The sequence below is a fragment of the Coenobita brevimanus genome, chromosome 52 (genome assembly GCF_032717465.1).
Source record: "Coenobita brevimanus isolate Jiangsu-jjx chromosome 52, ASM3271746v2, whole genome shotgun sequence".
Lineage (NCBI taxonomy): Eukaryota > Metazoa > Arthropoda > Malacostraca > Decapoda > Coenobitidae > Coenobita > Coenobita brevimanus.
Genome location: NC_137005.1, coordinates 1,628,505 through 1,650,937, shown reverse-complemented (window position 1 = coordinate 1,650,937; position 22,433 = coordinate 1,628,505). Strand labels below are relative to the sequence as shown.

At 41.6% G+C, this 22,433-nt stretch overlaps 1 protein-coding gene across 3 annotated transcripts in view; it reads left to right on the top strand.

Moving 5' to 3' along the window:
* LOC145400460 (putative OPA3-like protein CG13603) overlaps positions 1-18,812 on the top strand; it is a 33,383-nt gene extending 14,571 nt beyond the window's left edge. For 2 of the 3 annotated variants that reach the window (XM_080272974.1, XM_080272975.1), the window contains exon 4: positions 4,910-5,617. In XM_080272974.1, coding sequence (XP_080129100.1) covers positions 4,910-5,005 — 96 coding nt within the window. In that variant the 3' untranslated portion in view covers positions 5,006-5,617. Of the gene's footprint in view, positions 1-4,909; positions 5,618-18,288 lie in introns of those variants that run through there. The other variant, XM_080272976.1, reaches the window with a different exon arrangement.
* Positions 18,813-22,433: the final 3,621 nt, after the last annotated feature.

The following is a 22,433-nucleotide window of genomic DNA, read 5'->3' as shown; positions in this document are numbered from 1 at the left end:
AGTTAGTCAGGTTAGGTGCGGGTAAGGGGATGGGTCTATTATGATGTGGCAGGTGTGAACCAGCTCTTCTGTTGGGCCCTGCTGCAGATGTCACTGATTGCACTGCGCAGTTGACGCTTGTGCGGTGTGGTGTGGTGAGGATCTGTCCCTTCTACTCTTTGGGGCTAAGATGAGAATGAATGTGTTTGAATGGATGAGTAAATGGGGAGTGTGTCGTCCTGTCTCGGCTACCTCCCTTTCCTTGGGGGAAGCAGCCTAGGTATATAGATATAGATAGATAGATAGATAGATTTATATATAAATCTATGTATATCTATCTATATCTGTATCTATCTATCTATCTTTCTATCTATATACAGTATATAGATATATATGTATACATTGTATATAGATAGGTAGATAGATAGATAGATAGATAGATACTGTATATAGATAGATATAGATATAGATAGATAGATAGATGGATATATAGATAGATAGATAGATATAGATAGTTAGATAGATAGATATACTGTAAATAGATAGATATAGATATAGATAGATAGATATATGGATATATAGATAGATAGATAGATATATAGATAGATAAATATAGATATATATAGATAGATAGATAGATAGATAAATAGATGAGAATGACAGTGCGTTAGTGGACATTTGTGCTGGGAGGGGGTTGGTGATAGCCAATACCCTCTTCAGGCATAAAATGATCCATAGGTATACATGGCGAGTGATGAGAACGGTGGGTGGTGAACTGAATGAAAGGAAGGCAATGATTGATTATGTGTGTGTGGATGAAAGGATGCGAAGATGTGTAATGGATGCAAGAGCTTATAGAATAAGGTTGGGGGAGTGGACCTTCTGACCACTACTTGGTGGTGCCCAGAATCAATATCCAAATAAGATGGAGAAATAGAAGAAGAGAAGGATGGGAAGAAGGAGTATTTGCAAGGAGAGTGGAAAAGTTACAAGAGGATGAGAAAAAGGCAGAATATAAGAGAGGAGTGAAGGAACGATTGAGCAAATATGAATTGGAGCAGATGGGGGACGTGGAAGGTGTGTGCAGGATATTAACAGAAGAAATATGTGCAGCATGTGATGTGGTGTGTGGGAGGAAGAGAAGACGGAGGGGGGTGCAAGGAACAGCGTGGTGGACTGAAGAGGTGAGAAAGGCTGTGGCACAAAAGAAGAAAGCATACAATGAATTGATGAGAAATAGGGGCGTGGAAGAAGTTGAGAGGCAGAAGAGAGAGTTATATGTAGAAAGAAAGAGAGAGGTGAAAAGATTAGTAAGAGAGAGCAAGAAGAGAGTGGATGAGGAATTTGGAAGGAATTTGAGTGTAAAGTGGAGGGACTGTAAGAAAATGTTCTGGAAAGAGGTGAAGAGAGTAAGACAGGGTGGTAGTGAAGTTAGCAGGGGAGTGAAAGATAAAAATGGTAGATTCCTAGTGGAGAAGGGAGAAAAAGTGAGCAGATGGAGAGAACAATTTAAGGAATTGTTGAACATAGAGGATGGAAGTAATGCGAGTATAAGTGGCTTGGGAATGGCTGGAAGAAGAAGGGAGGTGAGAAGACAGGAAGAAATCAGTAGGATAGAAGTTGTGAAAGCAATGAAGAAAGTTAAGTTGGGGAAAGCCCCAGGAATTGATGGAGTGTGTGGTGAAATGCTGAAGCATGGGGGAGAGATAGTAGTAGAATGGATGTGGAAGATGTGCAGATTGGCCTGGGAGGAAGGTAGAGTCCCGGAGGATTGGAAGTCAGGTATAATTATTCCCTTGTACAAAGGAAAAGGGGAAAAAGCAGTGTGTGGTAATCATAGGGGCATTTGTCTTATTAGTATAATAGGAAAAGTGTATTGTAGGATACTTATTGACAGAGTTAGAGAAAGAACAGAGAAATTAGTTGGAGAAGAACAGGGAGGCTTTAGGAAGGGAAGAGGTTGTGTAGATCTGATATTCATTCTTAGATCTTTAGTGGAAAAGTTTCTAGAGGAGGGAAAGAAGTTGTATGCGGCTTTCATGGATTTGGAGAAAGCATATTTCAGGGTGGATAGACAATGATTGTGGAAAGTATTAAGAATATATGGAGTAGATGGGAAGTTGTTGAATGCTGTGAAGAGTATGTATGATGGTGCTAAGGCTGCAGTGCGTGTGGATGGTGAACTGAGTGAATTTTTCTCTTTGAAGGTTGGGTTGAAACAAGGATGTGTCCAGTCTCCATGGTTGTTCAATCTGTACATGGATGGGGTAATAAAAGAGGTACAAGGTAGGGTAGTGGATGTTGGAGTGGCCCTGGTGAGAGAGGGTAGTGTTTGGAAACTACCTGTACTGTTGTTTGCAGATGTTACTGTGTTTTTGAGTGAAGACGAAGGGGAGCTGCAGGGCTTGGTGGATGTGTTTGGGAGAGTGTGTAAGAAATGGAATCTAAAGGTGAATGAAGGGAAGAGTAAAGTGATGGTCTTTGAGAGAGGTGAAGTCGGTGAATGTACAGCGAGGTTGGATGATGAGGAATTGGAAAATGTGAGTACGTTTAAGTACTTGGGGAGTGTGATGAGTAAGGATGAAGGTTTGGAAGGTGAAGTGCTAGAAAGGGTACAGCAGGGAAGAAAGGTTGCTGGTTCCTTGAAAGCAGTGATAAGAAACAGGGAAGTGAGCATGGAAGTGAAAAAGTTACTACATGACAGTATTGTGATACCAACTCTAACGTATGGAAGTGAAGCTTGGACGTTGTTGGAAGGACACAAGTCAAGAGTGAGAGCAGTGGAAATGAGTTATTTAAGAGGAGCCTGTGGAGTCACATGGAGAGACAGGCTGACAAATAAGGATATAAAGGAGCGTTGTGGTGTGGATGTGGATGTGATAGGAAGCGTTAGGAGGAACACACTGAGGTGGTTTGGCTATGTGGAGAGGATGGAGGGTGAAAGACTGACAAAGAGAGTGTATGTGAGTGAGGTGGAGGGGGGGGAGGGGGGGGAGGCCGAGGATGAGATGGAGGGATAGGCTGGAGAGGCATATGAGAGAGGGGGATGTGAGTTGGGAGCAGGGCAGTGAAATGGCTGGGAACAGGGTGACATGGAGGCGATTTGTTTGTGGCCACCCCTTATGGGATTAAGGTGTCTGGCAAAAGATAGATAGATAGATAGATATGTATGTCAGTCTATCTATCTGTCAATCAATGTATCTATCTATGTATCTAATATATATATATATATATATATATATATATATATACTGTATATACACACAGTCACACAGTATATACAGTATATATATATATATATATATATATATATATATACTGTATATACACACAGTCACACAGTATATATATATATATATATATATATATACACACACAGTACATCCCCACAGTTCGTGAGTTCCGAGTACGCAATCCACCTTGTACGCGATTTTTTTTTTTTTTTTTTTTTTTTTTTTAAGTACCCAAATTGAACTCCTTGTAAGCGAGATGGGCAGCGAAGAGTGGCCTAAATCTGGGGTTACCCGCAGTATGCAACATTGCCCCCCAAGAAACGATAACAGTAGCCTATGCTCCACCCACCTTCAACCATATTCTTGTTGGTTTAATTAAGCCATATCCTTGTTGATTTACCTAGTAAAGCAATAATCTTGTAGGTTTACTTCATCTTAGGTAATATGTCTTAGATAGTTTCCCTGTACAGTACAATACTTATGTCTGAAAAGCGTCTCAAGGGTTGCCCATGAAGGAGGGTGCTGCCCATATGTAATTTTTCCCATGTTTATGTATTCACAGTATGCGCATTCCTAGTACGCGACGTCCTCTGCCGCCCATATAGGTGCTTACTAGGGGATGTACTGTATATATATATATATATATATATATAATTTCTGAAATTTTTCTCTTCAGGGAACTTCTCAACAGGGGATGGCTATGATGGAAGAGTTTCCAGGCTACACTCTCCTTACATGTTTGTCTTGTTCTTTTGTTGATGGTCTGTTTTGCCATTTTGATCATTTTTCTTCCAGCCCTGGTTCTCTCACGTGTACATTAAATTGGTGAACTCCATACTCAAATGTAACTCTTGGTTTTCACCATGCAGCATCTTCACCTACCTCCCTTTCAGACACAATCTCTGCCATTGTTTGCAATACTGTAATTTGTTTTCTATGCAGTCAAATACTGGAATTACATGTCAGTATGAATTGGCAGTATCATACAGTACCTGTACTGTACTAGATGCAGTACAGTGTTTGTAGTCTGCTGAAAGATTTTGTTCATGTCATAAACCCATGAAGGTAAGGACTGAGAATTTTGTAAAGACTGTGGCAAGTGATGCTAATGGAATTGGTTAAAAACACACTTTGTGTGTTGGTCTTTCCTGAGTAAAAAACATTTCTCCGCTGAACTTTACCAAGTAACTTCATAAAGTTCAGTAGAGCAAAATGTTGTTACACAAGAACGACCTCTGCCTCACATTTGTAAAAACCAAGGATTGAGAAGTTCCATGTAACTGAAGAAGGCTGGTTACCACTCACCATGGAAGCACCAGCATATAAGTGATGTGTGGCTACAAGCCTGGTAATTAGCTAGACAGTTGTCACTTTTAGGCAGCAAACTTAGCCACAAGTACACAGAGTCAGAGCAAAATCATTGATACTGTCGGATGTCATATCAGACGTAGCTTCTAACCCAGCAGTTCCAGCAGCTGTTATGAAGTTATTATATCAGCTAAGTTACTACAGTAGCTTATTTTGGTGCCTGGTTAAGTTTCCAGTGTATAGAAAACAATCAGCCTTGTCATGGCCAACCCCAGTATGGTGAGTTCCTTAAGAGAAAACAAGACATCATTTTGACTGTTTGGTGTTTTGATTAACTGACTGTAAAGCTTTTATAATTTCAGCTGGATGAATGGTATTTTGCATTTCAGGGAAACAATCCAGCAGGTGGGTCACAGAGCTCAGGAGCCATAATGCAAGCTGTTTCTGATGCAAAGTCTAATATTATGAGTACTCAGAAATTGTAAAATATGTAGTATAAAATGCTGTATATATACTTATGAGATGACCTGTAATGTGCTTTTATTGTGGTTTTAAACAAATGTGTATACAACATAGATAAAACATATACAAAATTGTATTTCACTTGCATGTCAGTAATGTATTCCCCAGATGATAAGAGGTTTCCAAACTGGTGGCTCAAATCTTCGCTTTATATATGTGCTAACCATATACTGTAACCAAAGTATGGTGCCTGGTGGTTTAAGGTGCTGCAGTCAATTGAGTCTGTGTAGGTTTATATCCAAAGGGTGGTTGGGGTTTATTGCCTATGTAATGCCATTCAGGGATGAGTGAGGCTGGTCACTTTCATTTAAATGTCAGGACCAAATTGCCTAGCCCCAGCTTCCTACGCTCCTTATAGGGCAACATAGGATTGGATGATGGATGGATGGATGGTAAACATTTCATAATGACCTGTCTGCTCTGTTATGAGTATTGTATAGTACTATGTTACATTAAGATATGCAGTGCAGGTATTTTTACTCCATAATACTATACTACTATTTTTGTACTAATCACAACAGATTGATAGTTCTAATTACATTTTACAGCACAGAATCAACAGTATACTCCAGTAAAACCTCTACAACTCGGCATAATACACGTGCAAGCCTTGCCGAGTTAGCCTATTTGCTGAGTTGTATGGTTGAACTTTAAGTTCCCCCCCAGCACACACACACATAAAAAAGGAAAAAAATGGGAAAAAATGGAAAAAATTAAAAGTTTTTACAATAACCAGTAAAAGCTGCCGTACCATGATTCCATGCAGTTGTAGGGTGTATTCCAGGCCTGGAGGAGGACTTTTGGTAGTTTTTGGAGGTGTTAGGGGGGCTCAAGATCACTTTTGGGCACACCTTTACTGTACTGTACTTGACACTGTACACTGTGTAAAGCACAATTAACACTATAAAGGCCATTACTGTAATGTATTTATCACATGTACTATACTGGGGAACTAAACACTAAACACTTAAACATTACTGTACAGCACTTATTCACTAAACACTTAACCACTACTGTACAGAACTTATTCACTACTGAACTTATCACTTAATCACTGTCACTGTCAGTCTGAAAAATGTGCTTAGGTAAGTCTGACACAGTACTGATCAAGCTGCAGGAGGACTCGCTGCTCGTGGATGGCTGAGGCTCCCTGGGTGGAACACTTGGCTTAAAAAATCAAGAGATCTTTTTCTGCTTCAATTCAGCATGTTGCCTCCTCATAACAGCTACTCTGGCATCCCTGAGGGCTTGATAAAACATATCAAACCCATCGTACTGCACCATTCCCTCCAGACACTTGTCCAGGTGGAAGCGGATCTCAGAGAGTTTCATTTTTTGAATGAATATTTTGGAGCCTTCCCGAGTTGTAGAGGTTTCCGACTTGAAGGATGACAAATTGTAGAGGTTTTACTGTACATGTTCACAGTCTCATCACATTAGCCATCATTATTTGAACTGTTTTCCACACACTGGGAAGGTCCAGAACTTGACCATTGATCTCATTGGTGAAACAAATACAAGAATAAATGAAGTTTTTGGTTCAATCTTCCATCCTGCTATACCAATGGAGGTCTGATACTGCTTGTAACAGAAGTATGAGGTAGTGATATTTCCACTGCTCTATGTCAACATTTTTTTTTTTTTCCAGGGAATATACAGTATGAGGACTGTAGTATTGTTTCTTATATATCCCCAGTAAAATACAAATATCTTTGTAATTTTGTACTGTAGTGCTTAACTCCTGGTGTAGGTACGAGGTGACCATACCAATTGCCTCTTGTGTTACAGGCTGGTTATTTAAGGTACTATCTCATTCTGTCTTTCCCACTGTGTGACCTCCAGCTTTTTAAACAGTGTGTCCAGGCATCTCATAGTAAACAGATTTTGAATGTGGCATTTTCTTGGTTCTGTTTTCTTAGAATAGGACAAATTTGTGGGCTTTCAACCTTTCCTTTGGATTAAAAAAAAAAAAAAAAAAAAAAAAGAAAGAAAAAAAAAAAAGCCTTGTTCCACTGCTCATGGGAGGAAGGGAGTTTTAACTAGCTTTTAACTAGTCTTAGCTTTCCCTCTTTATATATATATATATATATATATATATATATATATATATATATATATATATATACAGTATATGTGATTCTAGGCACTGAGTAAACAGCAAGTTCCCAGAATCCCAGCAGTACTCTTTATGTGCAGAAGAGGGATCACATATTGATAAAGTTACTGTGTACCACCTCATGCAACAGGAATGGTATTTTTATGGCATATTTGTAGGCTTATATGTCCACACTGAGAGCACAGCACTGCACTTTGGATCCTATCTTCCCATCTCAGCATGGGAAATCAGGTTTGCAGATGTATTTCAGAGATGCCTTAGACATATTCCACCTGTTTATGATGATAATTGATATTGGTGTGCTGTACAGTACAGTATAGCACACTTGCATATAATATGCCATGTTTATAGCACATAATATTTAGAATGGAACTTATGACTGAAAGATCCCTGGAGAAAGTGATTACACCAGTTCATAGGACAGAACATGAATTCCAGCAGTAAAACCCACCAAATCCAGCAGTGTGAGAAGATCTTGATGAAGTGTGTGTGTGTGTGTGTGTGTGTGTGTGTGTGTGTGTGTGTGTGTGTGTGTGTGTGTGTGTGTGTGTGTGTGTGTGTGTGTCCAGGCTGTTCTACAGGTCAGTGCAACTATACAGTATGGAAAACTGTATTTCTTGATATCTTTCAGGCAACTTGTCTTTTTCAGTTTCTTTCCACGTCCTCTTGTTGCTCCCCCATCCGATACAAACAGGTCTTTTCTGTCAATTTTGTCAACTCCCATCATTGCCTTGACACTGCAGTCATGTCACCTCTCTCTCTTCTTTCCTGTAAGGAAGGCAGACCCAGCTTTTCTAGTCTTTCCTTGTACGATAGATCTGTCTGGCTACTGGCCATGTAGGCTGTTGTTCTTTGTATTCTCTCAATCATGTTTACGTCTTTCTTTTTATGTGGAGGCAACACCACTGTCGCACATTCTAACCTTGGGCGGATCATAGCCACGATCAATTTTTTCATCATCTCCTCATCTATGTATTGAAATGCCACTCTTATGTTTATCTAGAGCATATGTGTCCCTTACAGTCTTGTCAGTGTGTTTTTCAGGTGACAAATTATCCTGGACCAGCACTCCCAGGTCCTTGTCTTTTCTCACTTTTGTGATTGGTTCCTTTCCCATTAATTCAATGGTGTTCTCTTAGTACTTTTACCCATTTCCAGTATTTTGCATTTTTTAGCATTGAATTTCATTTCCCATATCAGGCTCCAATCATAAATTCTGTCCAGATCTTCCTGCAGCATTTTGCAGTCCTCTTCAGCTTCAACTCTCCTCATAATCTTTGTATCATCTGCAAACAGGCTCGCATAATTGTTCATTCCATCCATCATATTGTTTACATAGATCAGGAACATTGCATAATTGTTCAATCCATCCATCATATTGTTTACATAGATCAGGAACATTGCAGGTGTCAGCACTGAGCCCAGCAGGACTCCACATGTTACTTCTATCCACCCTGACATCCTCTCCTCAATTACTGTCCTCATCTGTCTGTCTGACATGAAGTCTTTAATCCATTCCAAGAGGTTCCGCTTCAGTCCTCCAACATGCTCCAATTTCCACATTAATCGCTTGTGGGGTACTTTGTCAAAGGCTTCCTCCAGATCTAAGTACAATATACACAATCCACCCAACTCTCTCTCTCTTGTAACATGTTAATTGCCCTCGAGTAGAAGCTCAAGAGGTTAGGGACATATGATCTTCCATTCCTGAATCGGAACTGACTTCCTGCTAAAATGTCCATCTCCTGTAGGTATTTTATCCATCTGTCTTTCAAGATTCTCTTGCACAGTTTTGTGACCATGCTTGTCAGGGACACTGGTCTATAATTCAGGGGTTCTTCCTTATTCCCTCCTTTATAAATTGGTGCAACATTGGCCCTCTTCCATTCCTGAGGCACTTTCCCTTCTTCCAGAGAACACGCTGTTAAACCATGAATCTCATCCGCCAGTTGTTCTCTGCATTCCTTTAATATCCAGTTAGAGATCCCATCAGGCCCTGGAGCCTTCAGTACATCTTGAGTTTCCGGTAATTTATACACTTTCAGCTTTTCCACTTTTATATCTTTTAGCACTACATTTCTAGCCACTTCCTTCCCCTCCACAAAATCACTCATTTTAGTGAAAACCGATTGGAAACTTTTGTTCAATATTTCAGCTTGCATTACTGCATCTTTGTAGACCTTCTACTTTAAAATTATTCCTTCCTTGTGCTTCAATTTGCCATTGACAAACCAACAGAACAATTTAGGCACCTTACATTTGTCAATTATGCCTCTCTCAAAATTTCTTTCTTTCTCTCTATGGATTCTTGTACAATATACTGTATTCATTTCTAGTTCTTTTGTATTCTTCCTTTGCTCTATTACTGGCTCTCCTCCATTTGTTCCATGCCACATCCCTTTCTCTTTTTTATCATACACCTTTTTCGTGTGTGTGTTTGTGTGTGTGTGTGTGTGTGTGCGTTCGTGTGTGCGCGCGCGTGCACGTGCACGCACGCGTGCGTTCGTACGTGCGTGTTCAGCATGAAGCAAATCTTCCTTTCGATATCCCAATTTTCTGTGAGGCTAATAAAGTTTATGGAAAAGTGGTGGGAGTGATGCACATGCAGCCATGCCGGGAGTTCTCTGCAAGCAGAGGGTAGTTGAATTTGTATTTCATGTGGGTCTCTCCACGGTAAGTTGAATGCTGAAGTATCCTCTGCTGCTGTTGAAGCAACCACCCCATTTCTTCCTGTGTTGGCGAAAATTATATGTGGCTACAAAATAGCCCAGGTCTTCAGTATGGATAATTGGGCTATACTTGAAACTTTTTTGTCACAGGAAGAAAGCAGGCACCAGGCTTCAGAGCCAGCAAGTGGCAGTTTACCCTCCCTTTCTGTGGTAATACAACCATTGAGTGCAAGTTCAGGCTGCTTGTCATCCACCAGTTCACCTGTCCATAGTTGCTTGTAGGTGAGCCTGGAGCGGTTGGTCACTAAGCAGGATCACAACTCGGAAATGATAGGCCACAGCCAAAATGGTAACTTACTGGCATGATGAAATTTGTGCCGACAGCCGAGACTTTTGCTGGGGGGGGGGGGGAATTCAACGTAGTCCGTATCACAGATAACTGCCTAGGTCATCTGGCATACATAGTTAGGCAGCAGGTGTTTTTACCACCAACCACCACCTCCAAAATTCAGTCCCTGGCTTGAGGACTCCTCTGTAAGATCACCCATGAGCAAATGTGGTAGGCCCCAAATATGACTGTGGAGCTGAGGAGCATCAGGGAAGATGGTTGGCTTGGAGCAGAAGTGGACTGAGCATGCAGTCAGCACGAAAGAAGATGGACAACACCAGCAGACACTAAGGAATCTTGGAAATTGTTTAACCTGAGGGATGCAATTGCCAACTTAGTCAGAGCTTGGAAGGATGTGAGTGTATGGATCATTTAGCATGGGTAGTGCAAGATCCTATTAGAGGTTACCCAGCTGTGTTACCAATACAGCTCCTTAACATATTATTGGTAGCTGTAGAAGTAGCGTACATAAGAGGGAGGGATTTGTGTCAATGATTAGGGAGGATATTCATGACCCATTGGATAAGGGTCCTGTATGGACTGTCAGTGACCTCAGTGAGGCAACAGACAGGAAGGAGGAGGCTTCTCAAGACGATGAGGAGGCATCTGTGGCAGCACAAGTGAAGTCAAGGGGCTTGCCTTCTTGGAAGGACTTAAGTAATCTCCAAATCCTTGAGGAGGCCAAGAACAAGATGTGCAATAGCTGTCAGTGACACAGCACTCTAAGACATTCTGTTCAGGAACAGGCTGTTTTGGATACAAAGTGAAGCAGGATTACTGCTGATGGCCTAACAGCTTGTTCCAGTGTCTTATCACAGTCTACTTCCTGCCACTGCTAAAACCAGCTCCACTCTTCTCTTGTCCAGGACAAAAAACCCACTGGATCACATGATTCCTCAGATGCTGCAACAGCCAATGGGTTTAAAAGGTTGCCTGCCACCTCCATTACCCAACAGGTACAGAGGGGTTGGAGGCCCGCCCAGTCCCAGATCCTCAGCCTCAGATCCCTTCTCAACACGAAGCCATCTATCTTTGTATGTAAAGATGAGTGCCGTAATTTGTTGCTTCATGCCTTTTTAATGTCACCATCTTATGTCTTCTACCTCAGAATAACAAAATATTTCTTGGGAAGCATATCAGTAAGCATTTTTGGTCATAAAAGGGTCACAGGGTAGAAGTAGGAGTCTGGTTAGACATGAGGTTAACTCATTAGCTCTTATATGGGTTCCAGCTGTCTGATGTGCAAATTTAACACATGCACCACTTTAGGATAACACATTAGCTGTTTAAGTGCAGGAGGATTGTCCAAACTACAGTATTGCAATATTCTTGCCCCTCATGAATGTGGTATGTCAACAGATGAAAAATTTTGTCATCCTAATTATCTCAGGCCCTTCTTCATGGTTTCCGTGCTCAGATGAACCTCAGAGTGAGACTGTATGCCAACCTTGCATTTTCTGCAAAATGTACCACAGACTAGCCAGTGAGAGACCAAGCCCAACTGTTAGACAAAGATCATTTCCAAATGAGACATCCAGGAAGAAACAGGCCAGGTAAATCTTTTTGAGTAAAAAACAGTTGAGAACGTTGTGTGCAGTCCTCAAAGTGACAGCTTTCTGAGGAGGTTACAGGGATGACATAAAGAATGACTAATTACATCAGGTAAGACTGAATCTTCAAGTTCAGCCTTACATGGAGGTGGTCTTGCAGTCCACTCTTTGTAACAAAGCTGTTTGTCTCCTCTCCTGGTGTGATCACCAACAAACGATTGCCATTGGACATTGTCACTCAAGCTACTCAGTGAACTCCCCCTAAGAGATAATGGGACTATGGGCTGTTTTCACAGTCATCCCCATTGCCGTCCCCAGAAGCCCACTCTGTCCGAACACACATTTTGGTTTTCATAGTTGCCTCCAACCAGCCATGGGGCCTTCATTCAAAGGCTGCGTTCGGGTTGTCCCCAACAAATATTGGAACATTCTTGGATGAGGGTTGGAGCTCCCCAGCAAATGGACCTCAGTCAATGAAAATAAAGAATCAACATCTAATGCATATTTTTATCAAAGTTTTGAAAAGATATTTGATATGCAATTGCCAAGATAATTATACTCCTCATAAAGAAAATACCTCATATATATATATGCACTTTTAAGAGACTTATCATTTACTATACTTGAATACAAGGCAACTTACTGCAGTTAATTTCACAGCCTGTTGGAGGGTCCTCAACAAACAGGCCCAAAAGAAATTAAAAAATCATTGTCTAATGCATATTTTCATAAAAAATGTAATATCAGATGCCCGATGTTATATAGCTGATATAACCAACACACCCCCTTTAGAGAATACCTCATGTTCATGCACTAATACCCTTACATGCCAGGTGACGACATAGGCTGCCGCAGAAGGGGTGGACAGAGACCGTTGGGTGATGAGAGGAGCCGCAAATGCAATCCCGCCACAGTTTGAACTGGCTGCCATTTTATCTCATCACCATTCTTCTCTGTGACTTAGGTGCTGGACGATGTTTTCTGAAACCTCCTCATCTGATTCTGTTCCCACCTCAAGCAGACCCCTTGCTTCATCCACCCCTGCCAAGCCTCTGCCCAGAGACACTAGGAAAGGGCTCAGTGATAGTGCCATAAGGCATGCCTTGGATGCCACTGTGTCTAGTTTATCTAGCAGTGGAGAAGTTATCACATGGACAGCGAAGCCAAAGTTTGGGCTGTGATCACATGCATGAAGACATCTTGCTTGAAGTACCAGAAGTTACTCATTTTCTTCCTAGCCTTACTCACTGATATGACCACCAGCAGACCTGGGGATGCTTTCATTCACAAGAGAGTTGATGAGTAATATCATTGTTATTTTATTTTATTTTTTTACGTGTCCAACTGTGGGCAAAGGCTTCAGGGCCTATATCTCGGGGGCAGTAGCCTACCCCAAGGCCCAGTACTCCTCCTACACCTCCACATGTCACCACTTCGGCACTAACATCCCCCATCCATATTGAATACATGCTAGGGCTGTCTCATACAAGACTGGTGTACTGGTATTATTTCCCTAACTGCTATACTTTCCTAGATACAAAGGTTTAAAAATGTCAGTTTAGGGAAATATGGCTGTAGAATGATGGTGGCCAAACCCAAAACCTTCCCAGCATCAAGGGGCTAATAAACCATCATTTGTTAGACGTATGCCTTTCTTACAACATTTGGTGTTCATCACATTTCAACTTACTTCCAGTGTTTCAATAGGCACATGGTAAGGTTGCCATTAGTTAGTCCCTTCATGCTGATGACACTTTGCATTCTTTAGTTTTGTTTCCTTCAAATGAGTTTCTTCACTCCTGAATATATTAGCAGGAGTTGTATGGAGTTGATTTTCCAGTCAAATCACTCAGTACATTAATCATATTCTAATTTCTAAATACAGGGTAGTCTCAGTTTATGGGAGGTGCAAGATTTGGTGTCTTTTCCTTCTAAAAGCTTACCACATCCATGTTTTGGCAACCCAGAACTACCAACTCTTCCACATCAACACAGTGAGACTTTCCCACGTTACTAAGCTCCTGAAAGACATTCGGAAGGGCTGTGAAATCCAAAGGCGCTTTTGGGTCAGGCCTGACCCGCATCCAGCCCTGAAAGATTAGAGACTACCACCAAAATGGTTCTGTGTTTAGTATCAAGAAACTACGAGGTGTTACCCAAAAGTTCCCAAAGCTTAAAAGCAGGGCAGAAACTGCTTGTCGTACGGTGTGTGGATGCAAGGTTGCAGTGCACATACCCTTTGTTTGTTAGTGTGTCAAGTGGCTTCATGCAGAGTGGATGCATTCACTGCATGTGTTTGTGTATTATTGTTGTGATTGGGTTACTTTGTGAATTTTGTGATCTCAAAAGTGGAGGATGTGAAAGGGCAGTGTGTGTGCATCAAGTTTTGTGTGAAACTCGGGAAGAATGCAGCAGAAACTCATGAAATGTTAAAACAAGCATTTGGTGACAATGCTTGGGGGGTTACACAAATCTATGACTGGTTTATGCATTTTAAGAACAGACAAACGTCGCAGATGATAATGTATGTCCTGGGCACCCTTCCACCAAATCATCTCCTGACAATGTGGCCAAAGTTTGTGCAGTCATCCTTGAAGATTGCAGGAGGACAATCCACGATGTTTGTGACACTGTTACGAGGTCTGTCTGGAAAGTATCCAGCCACTGTGAATAACTCAAGAAGTGGTCGTGCAGCCTCGATGTAACTTGGCAGGCACTCAGAGGGGATTGTTCTGCACGTGTGAGACCAGCCACCCTCCCGTGGGAAAACTCAGTTGGCCGGCAGACTCTGTTGAGTGAGCGTGGGAACTGTGTGACTCGCACTCACAGTGACTGAGCAAGTAGGTCAATGAATCTGCATCAAGTTTTGCCACGAACTTGAACATTCATCCATGGAAACTGTTTGAATGATAAAGAAGGCTTTCAGGGTTGGTTCAGTGAGTTAAGCCCACATAAAATAGTTGTACAGATGCTTCAAAGGTGGGCAAAAATCTGTTGAAAGTGATCCACAGTCTTCAAGGCCTTCTACAAGAACACCCAAAAATGCTGAACGCTCGCTGGCTGCAATTATCGAAAATTGGCAATTGACTGCAAGAATTAAAAGATCTAGGGATTCCACAGACTAGTGTTTCAGAGATTTTGATAGAGGATCTTGGCATGAAACGTGTGGCGGAAAAATTCGTTCCGCGGCTCCAGTCACAAGAGCAGAAGGAATTTCGTGCTAACAAATAACTGACATTTCCTCAAAAAGGTCATAACTGGAGATGAGTCGTGGGGTTACAGATATGACCCTAAAACAAAAGCTCAGTCATCCCAGTGGAAGTAGCCTGCATCTCCAAGTCTGAAGAAGGCATGGCAAAATCAGAGCAAAGTCAGGACCATGTTAACAGTGTTTTTTTTATTATGAAGATGTTCACAATGAATATGCTTCTGTTGGCCAGATAATAATGAAGTACTACATCAAAGTTCTTCGCAGGCTAAGGGATGCAGTAACAAGATAACGGCCGCAGCTGTGGGCAAATGGTGATTGGCAGCTTCGTCAGGACAATGTACCCGCCTATTCTTCCCGTCTCGTGCAGGTTTTTTTTTGGCAAAACATCGGATCATCCAGGTCTCTCAGCCCCCCTACAGCCCAGATTTGGCTCCCTGCGACTTCTAGCTTTTCCCAAAGCTAAAGTCGCCATTGAGAGGGAGGAGATTTCAGATCATGGATGAGATTAAGAGACGAGGCAGCTGATGGAGATCCCAAAAGAGGACTTTGTAGACTTTTCTAAAGAGAAGGGACACAGGGAGAAGTGTGTGAGGTCCCAAGGGGAGTACTTTGAAAGTGACTAAGGTGCCATTGTCCTAGGTAAGTTTTTTTTTTTTTTTTTTTTTTTTTTTTTTTTTTTTTTTATATATAAATCAAATGGCTGGATACTTTCCGGACAGACGTCGTACCTTATTGTATGGAACTTGCCAGTGCATTTTGTCTGGCAACGTTGACATGAGACAAATTGCCACCAAGATTGTCCCGAGGCTCCTGGCTGATGAGCAAAAGCAGCATCGTATGGGCTCAAGGAAACGGCTAGAAATGACCTTGACTTCCTCTCAAATGTCACACCTTGGTGATGAGATCTGAGTTTACGGGTACGACTCGGAAACCAAACAACAATCATCGCATTGGAAATACCCAGCTTTGCCCTGACCAAAGAAGGCACGTCAGGTCATGAGCAATGTGAAGTCAGTGCTCATCACTTTCTTCGACATGGAGGGTGCTGTTTCATAAGAAATTCATTCCTCAAGGACAGACTATCAATGGAAAGTTCTACTGTGACGTTCTGAGATGGCTCCAGGAGGATATGAGGCAAAAATGTTCAGGCTAGTGGTGCACAAACAAATGGGTGCATTGCCATGACAGTGCACCTGTGCACACAACCCTTGTTGTTCAGCAGTTTTTGGCATAGAAAAACATACCAGTTGTCCTCTCCCCCCATCATTCACCAGCTTTGACCCCCTGTGACTTCTTCCTCTTTCTGAAAATGTAAATCCACCTGAAAGGACTAAGATTTGACACCACTGAGGAGATCCAGGAGGAATTGCAGAAGGTCATGAACAAGCTGATGCTTAAGGACTTCCAGAACATGTTACGATCATTGGAGAAGGACTGGGATCGATGTCTGCACACCCAAGGAGACTACTTTGAAGGGGATGGTGATGATTAGGACTTGATGTAATATTTTTCCTTCTTTAGTCAAATTTTGGGAACTTTTGGGTAGCACCTTGTATGTCCAATGAGACATCTTACAGAATGTCTTGGTAGATAAGCAGGGAATGGCAGATTTAGACATGGATGGGTTCCCACCTTTGGTCTGGTGCCTCCAGTGATGTAGTAAATGGGGGAAAAGGGATTTTTGCAAAGCTAAGAACTTTTATTTTTCCCCCTCAACAGAGGCACCGAGCATTACTGCCCATCCATAGGGTCTTCTCTCTTCTTCCTGCTTATGGTATCCTTTACTGATGCTTCATGCTCTTACACCTAGGAGGAGGAATAATTTGCAGCATACTCACCATGATAAATGCGAGTCAGCAAGGCTGGGAGGGGAATTCCTAAGGGATTCTGTCTCTCATATGCATGCATGCACGCACGCACGCAAGCACATGCCACTGTGTTGGAGTGGTGTCATTCTGACAGTACTGGCTGTCAGGATATCTCCTTGTTTATGCATGTCGAATGTGAAATCATGTAAGCATGCTCTTTCCTATAAGAGAAGTGAGCTAGTGCAGTGGGGGGGGGGGAAGTATTGGGACATACTCTTTCATGTGTAGCACTGATTTTTAACATTTCTATTAGTAGTTCATTGCACTATCTCAGGATTATCAGATGAATAATGAAATATATGTTATGAAATATTCATCATAAGAATAATCATATTCTAGACACAAAACATGGAATCAGGATTCCATGAAGCAGAAGTACATTCACTGCAAGTGGTCTTCTCTAAGCTGTATACAGTATTACCTGGCAGTAGGAAAGAAGCTCATTCATCACAAGAGGTTTTTCCTAAGCTATGTAGCACCTGGTGGTAAGAAGCACAGTACATTCATCACAAAGGGAGGCTGGAATGATTTTCTTATACTGTATGGGTTGCTATTTCTTGCTGTGTCCCTTTGAGGGGGTTCCTTCATTCATTCAGTCATCATCTAATCCTGTGTTGCCCCATGAGGAGGGTAGAAGCCTGGGGCTAGGCAGGTTGGTCTTGACATTTAAGATGAGAGCGACCAGCCTCACTAATCCTTGAGTGGCATTATGTGAGCAATAAACCCCAACCATCCCTTGGATATAAACCCTCATCGGCTCAATCTGCTTGGAGCGCCTTAATTACCCACTAAACTACCAGGTGCCATAATTTGGTTATATGGTTACTATCCATCCACCCATCATCCAAATCCCATGTTGCCCCATAAGAAGTGTATGAGCCCGGGGCTAGGCAAGTTGGTCCTGACATTCAAGATGAGAGTGACCAGCCTCACTCATCCGAGTGGCATTATATGAGCAATAAACCCCAACCATCCCTTGGATATAAACCTACATAGGCTCAGTCCGACTGGAGCACCAAATTACCCACTAAACCACCAGGTGCCATAATATGGTTATATGATTCCCACCCAGCATAGTAAATTGTTTCCTGGTGTACTGGAAACCATTTGGCATGTCAGTCATTTTAGAGTCACCTGTAGACTCTAGAATGAAGAAAAGAAAGACAAGTGGAAGGAAGGAAGGAAGAGAGGAGGTTCCTAAGCTGAATAAAATTGTCTAGTATTATCTTTTATCGGTACAACATAATTTGCAGGCCTCAGCAGTTTTCCATAGTGAAAAAAAGAAATGAAATTGTAAATTCAATTCCATGCACACTTGTAGCATTAATTCTGCAGTGTATTGTTGTGTATGTTATTTGAAAAAATAAAAGGGGGGGTTAATAACCTTTGCATAACACATGCAGGTGCTTCTGGTATCATTAATTTTATTTTCATACTGTTGCAGCAAGCAGCAGGCATGTAGGGGAGGTGAGGGTGAGAATTTATCCTTCATACAAGCATCACAGGCCAGATGAATGTTGTGACATTCTGTCCAGTTAACCAGTTACTTCTACAACAGACATTCTATCACTGCATCATAGTTCATCTCAGCAGCTTAGCAATGGCTGTGGTCCAGTTATTAATTCTAAATGTACATATGTTCTTCAGCCGGCAAGCAGAACAGACCAGCTACATTATGAACTATGTATGCTCTCCTGTATCTTAAAGCTTTGGGATCTGCAACAGAATACAAGTTTTGTAGGAAATGTTACGGTACTTACAAACTCTAGTAGACAACTGTTGCATACCTCTACTTAAAGTGGATGTTTGTGATATATATATGATGTAGTAAGGCTTTTGATACATGTATCTATGTATTAGTTCTCATGAAAGACATTTCTTGTATACAGCATAGACTTTTATAATTACAGTATATGTATATGTGAACTGTTTAGGTTGCATTTAAATTATTCTGACCGTGTTAGTGATTAAAAATAAGGGAAAAATAAAACTTTTAATAAAAAAAAAAGAAAAAAAAAACTTTGCGATGCACTATAATTAATCCTACTTAACAGTCTGCAACGTCAAGATGAGGACATTTGATTTACAGATAAAAGCTTTTGCACATTGGAAGTATGTGTAGAAGTTAACAAATGAGCAGAGGAGGTCTTTCAAGCTGAGTTACACAGGAGTAAATCATGAAAGTAATGTAGTGTAGAGGCGGAGGGATGGCTTGGAGAGGTATATGAGAGAGAGGTGTGTGAGCTCGGAGCAGGGCAGTGAAAATGAGGGTGACAGGGTGACATGGAGGCAATTTGTTTGTGGCCACCCCTTACAGGATGAAGGCTTCTGTCAATAGATAGAGAGAGATGTAGTGCACACTAACCATCCACTCACTCGATGTAGTGCTTCTTTCGGTTGCCTGCCCCTTCCTCTCTTCCTTCTTTTCAACCTTCCTCTTCAGTCTTTCTTTCCCTCATTCTTTCCTCATCCTTCTGTCTACAGGTGACTCTACACTGAGTGACAAGCCAAATGGTTTCCTGTACACCAGAAAACCATTTAGCCTACTATGCTGGATGGTACCATATAACCAAATTATGACGTCTGGTGGTTTAGTGGGCAATTAAGGCACTCCAGTTGGATTTAGCCAGTGCACATTTATATCCAAGGGGTGGTTGGGGTTTATTGCTCACATAATGCCACTCAGGGATGAGTGAGGCTGGTCACTCTCATCTTAAATGTCAGGACCAGCTTCCCTAGCCCCGGGCTCCTATGCCCCTCATGAGGCAACACTGGATTAGATAATGAATGAATAAATGAATGTAGCATATATGTAACTGAATGTGTGAGAAAGAGAGGTAATGTACTGTACAGGCACATGAGCTAACAAGGCTAAGCAGCTGACAAGTGTTTGAACTAGCTGGATGAATTTTGTGTGGAGTGTGTGACCATCAGGGTTTAGTACCCCCTTTTAACTTGACAGTCATTAGATTGACTCTGTCAGACAGATGAATGTGCAGCTACTTGCTGAATGTTTTTTGACTTATCAAGTAGAGCCAGGATTCCGAATGCTTGAACTGTGTAGTGAATGGGAGTGTGGCTCATTCACTTGGGCAACCATTGTTTAGTATCTTATTAAGTTTTATCTTTCTTAGGACCCTACCTCACCCAGTGGAAAAGGAGGCCTAGATGATGGTGATGTATATGGTAGTGTTAATGAATGCTGGGGCTTTCTAAACTGAAGGTATTGGTGAAGGGAGTCTCTAGACATATGGTTACTTGGAAGTGGAATGATGAAGTGGGTGCAGCAGTTAGAGGAAAGAGGAAAGTTTAAGGAAGGGAAAATATGTGGATATAATGGTTTTACTGTACTTGGCAGCTGAGTGCAGGGCGAGGGCAAAGGTATATTGGGAAAATACTAAGGTTTCGAAAGAAGTGAGTGGCATGCATAAAGGAGTACTCAGAGAGTGTGATACCTACTCATCCAACAATTGGTGTTAAGGCTGAAAATGACTGTCCTGTGACTTTTACCTTAGCCAGTTGTTCTAAAAAATTAATAATTTCATCCTTGCTTTACCTTGGGCTCTCACACAAAGTTTGGTCAAAATCATATAAAAATTTTAAGTTGACCATGCTAAGTGGCCTTGATCTTTGACCTTGACATTTAACTGACTGATTTCAAACTGTAAATCCTTTATTCTTATCTTACCATGAATTCTTCCACAAAGTTTGGTCTAACTTGGACAACTGTTTAAGGTGTCCTTGTCATGTGATCTTAACCTCTGACCTATTCTTTAAAAAAATCTAGGTCAATTCCTTTGTTGGACATGAACCCTTCCACCATGATTGGTCCAAATCAGATTTTGTTCACACACATACACAGGTTGAAGTCTGACCTCATCCTATGACCATGGCCTTTGAATTTTCCCTGTGACCTTGACCTTTGACTTATAAAAAATGAATGTTTTCATTCTTGCCATACCTTCAGCCCATCTGCATAATGTGGTCTAACTCAGACAACAACTGTTCAATGCAATTTTGGTAGATTGGCATTTAACCTAGTCCTGTGGCCTTGACTTTGATCTATTGTCCTAAAAAAAAAAAAAAAAAAAAAAAATCATTCATCTAAGTGTTGCCCCATAAGGAGCATAGCAGCCCAGGGCTAGGCAAGTTGGTCCTGACGTTTGCGATGAGAGTGACCAGCACCACTCGTCCCTGAGTGGCATTAGATGAGCAATAACGGTAGCTGAATCGGTATAGAGGCGGCTTGCAGTCCTGATGGGCCCAGGTTCGAATCCTGGCTGGGGCAGGGGACAGTTTAAGGATTTGAATTTCATAAAAAGCAGACTTTCCTGACCATCCAGATGACCCGCTGACATGTCGTAAAAAACCCCCACTAATACCAATACACTAGTCCTGTATGAGACAGCCCTAGCATGTATTCAATATGGACGGTGGGTGTTAGTGCCGAAGTGGTGACATGTGGAGGTGTAGGAGGACTACTGGGCCTTGGGATAGGTTACTGCCCCCAAGATATAGGCCCTGAAGCCTTTGCCCAGAGTCGGACACAAAAAAAAAAAAAAAGCCACCCCTTAGATATAAACCTGCACCAGATCAATCCAATTGGAGTGCCTTAACCCCTCCGTGGCCGAAGGCCCGGAAATTTCCGTGCATGCCAGGCCAATGCCGGGGCCATTTTTTGAAGTTTCGAAAATTGTTTTTTTTTTTGCCATACTGAAGAGAAAGTTCAGATGCACCTAACAGTGCAAATCCCAGCTTCCTAGACGCATTTTATGGCTTGCAATGGAGCGAGGAAGTTGCAGAAATATCGGCAACCGATATCGCCAGCCAGGGGCGTTGCTGCAACGAGACTGGGCAGGTGTTATTTTTTTTTTTTACCTTCCAAAACAATACGAATGGTGCCGAAATGTTGTGCATATATGAGATATGATGATATCGAATGATTTCAGTACACAATCTGTTAGGAATGGCTGGAAAAAAAAAATTTATGAATACTTTTTCATCTTTTTGATATAAAATATGTTTATGGTAGTTTCGAGTTATTTTTTACATCATCGTTGTGCCCATGCTTGGAAAAGGGAGCGAAAGAGTTGAATTTTCGGTCCTAAATGAGAAACCTGCACGTCCTCCAAGGTTAGACTGCCACAGGAGAATGAAGTGGAGGGTCAGATCCGATTAGCAATGCGAAAGTTGAGTCGCAACTTCGAGCTCCCACACCACGAGCATGGCTAAAAATAGAATCGTAATGCAATTTCAGAAGTCTAATTATTACGAATACAGATACAAAGCAGAAATAAATAAGTTTACAGACGGGGGGAAAATGTATTTTTTCTGTAATAACATGTTCATCTTTCATTATCATTTTATGTTCATCTTTATCATTTTACCTTGTTAGTTTCGCAATATATATTGCTGTTTCGTAAACAGGGTGGTTGTGTGTGTTTTGCAAGGGAGGAAAAAGATTGTATCTTCTGTCTGGGTCGAGATAATAGGTGTAACTGTGTGTTTTTAGGCATGGCCACGAGCGAAAAAATCGTACATCCACTCGTCATGTGAGCAAGTGGTGAACTGACAGCTGATGTGTGAGTG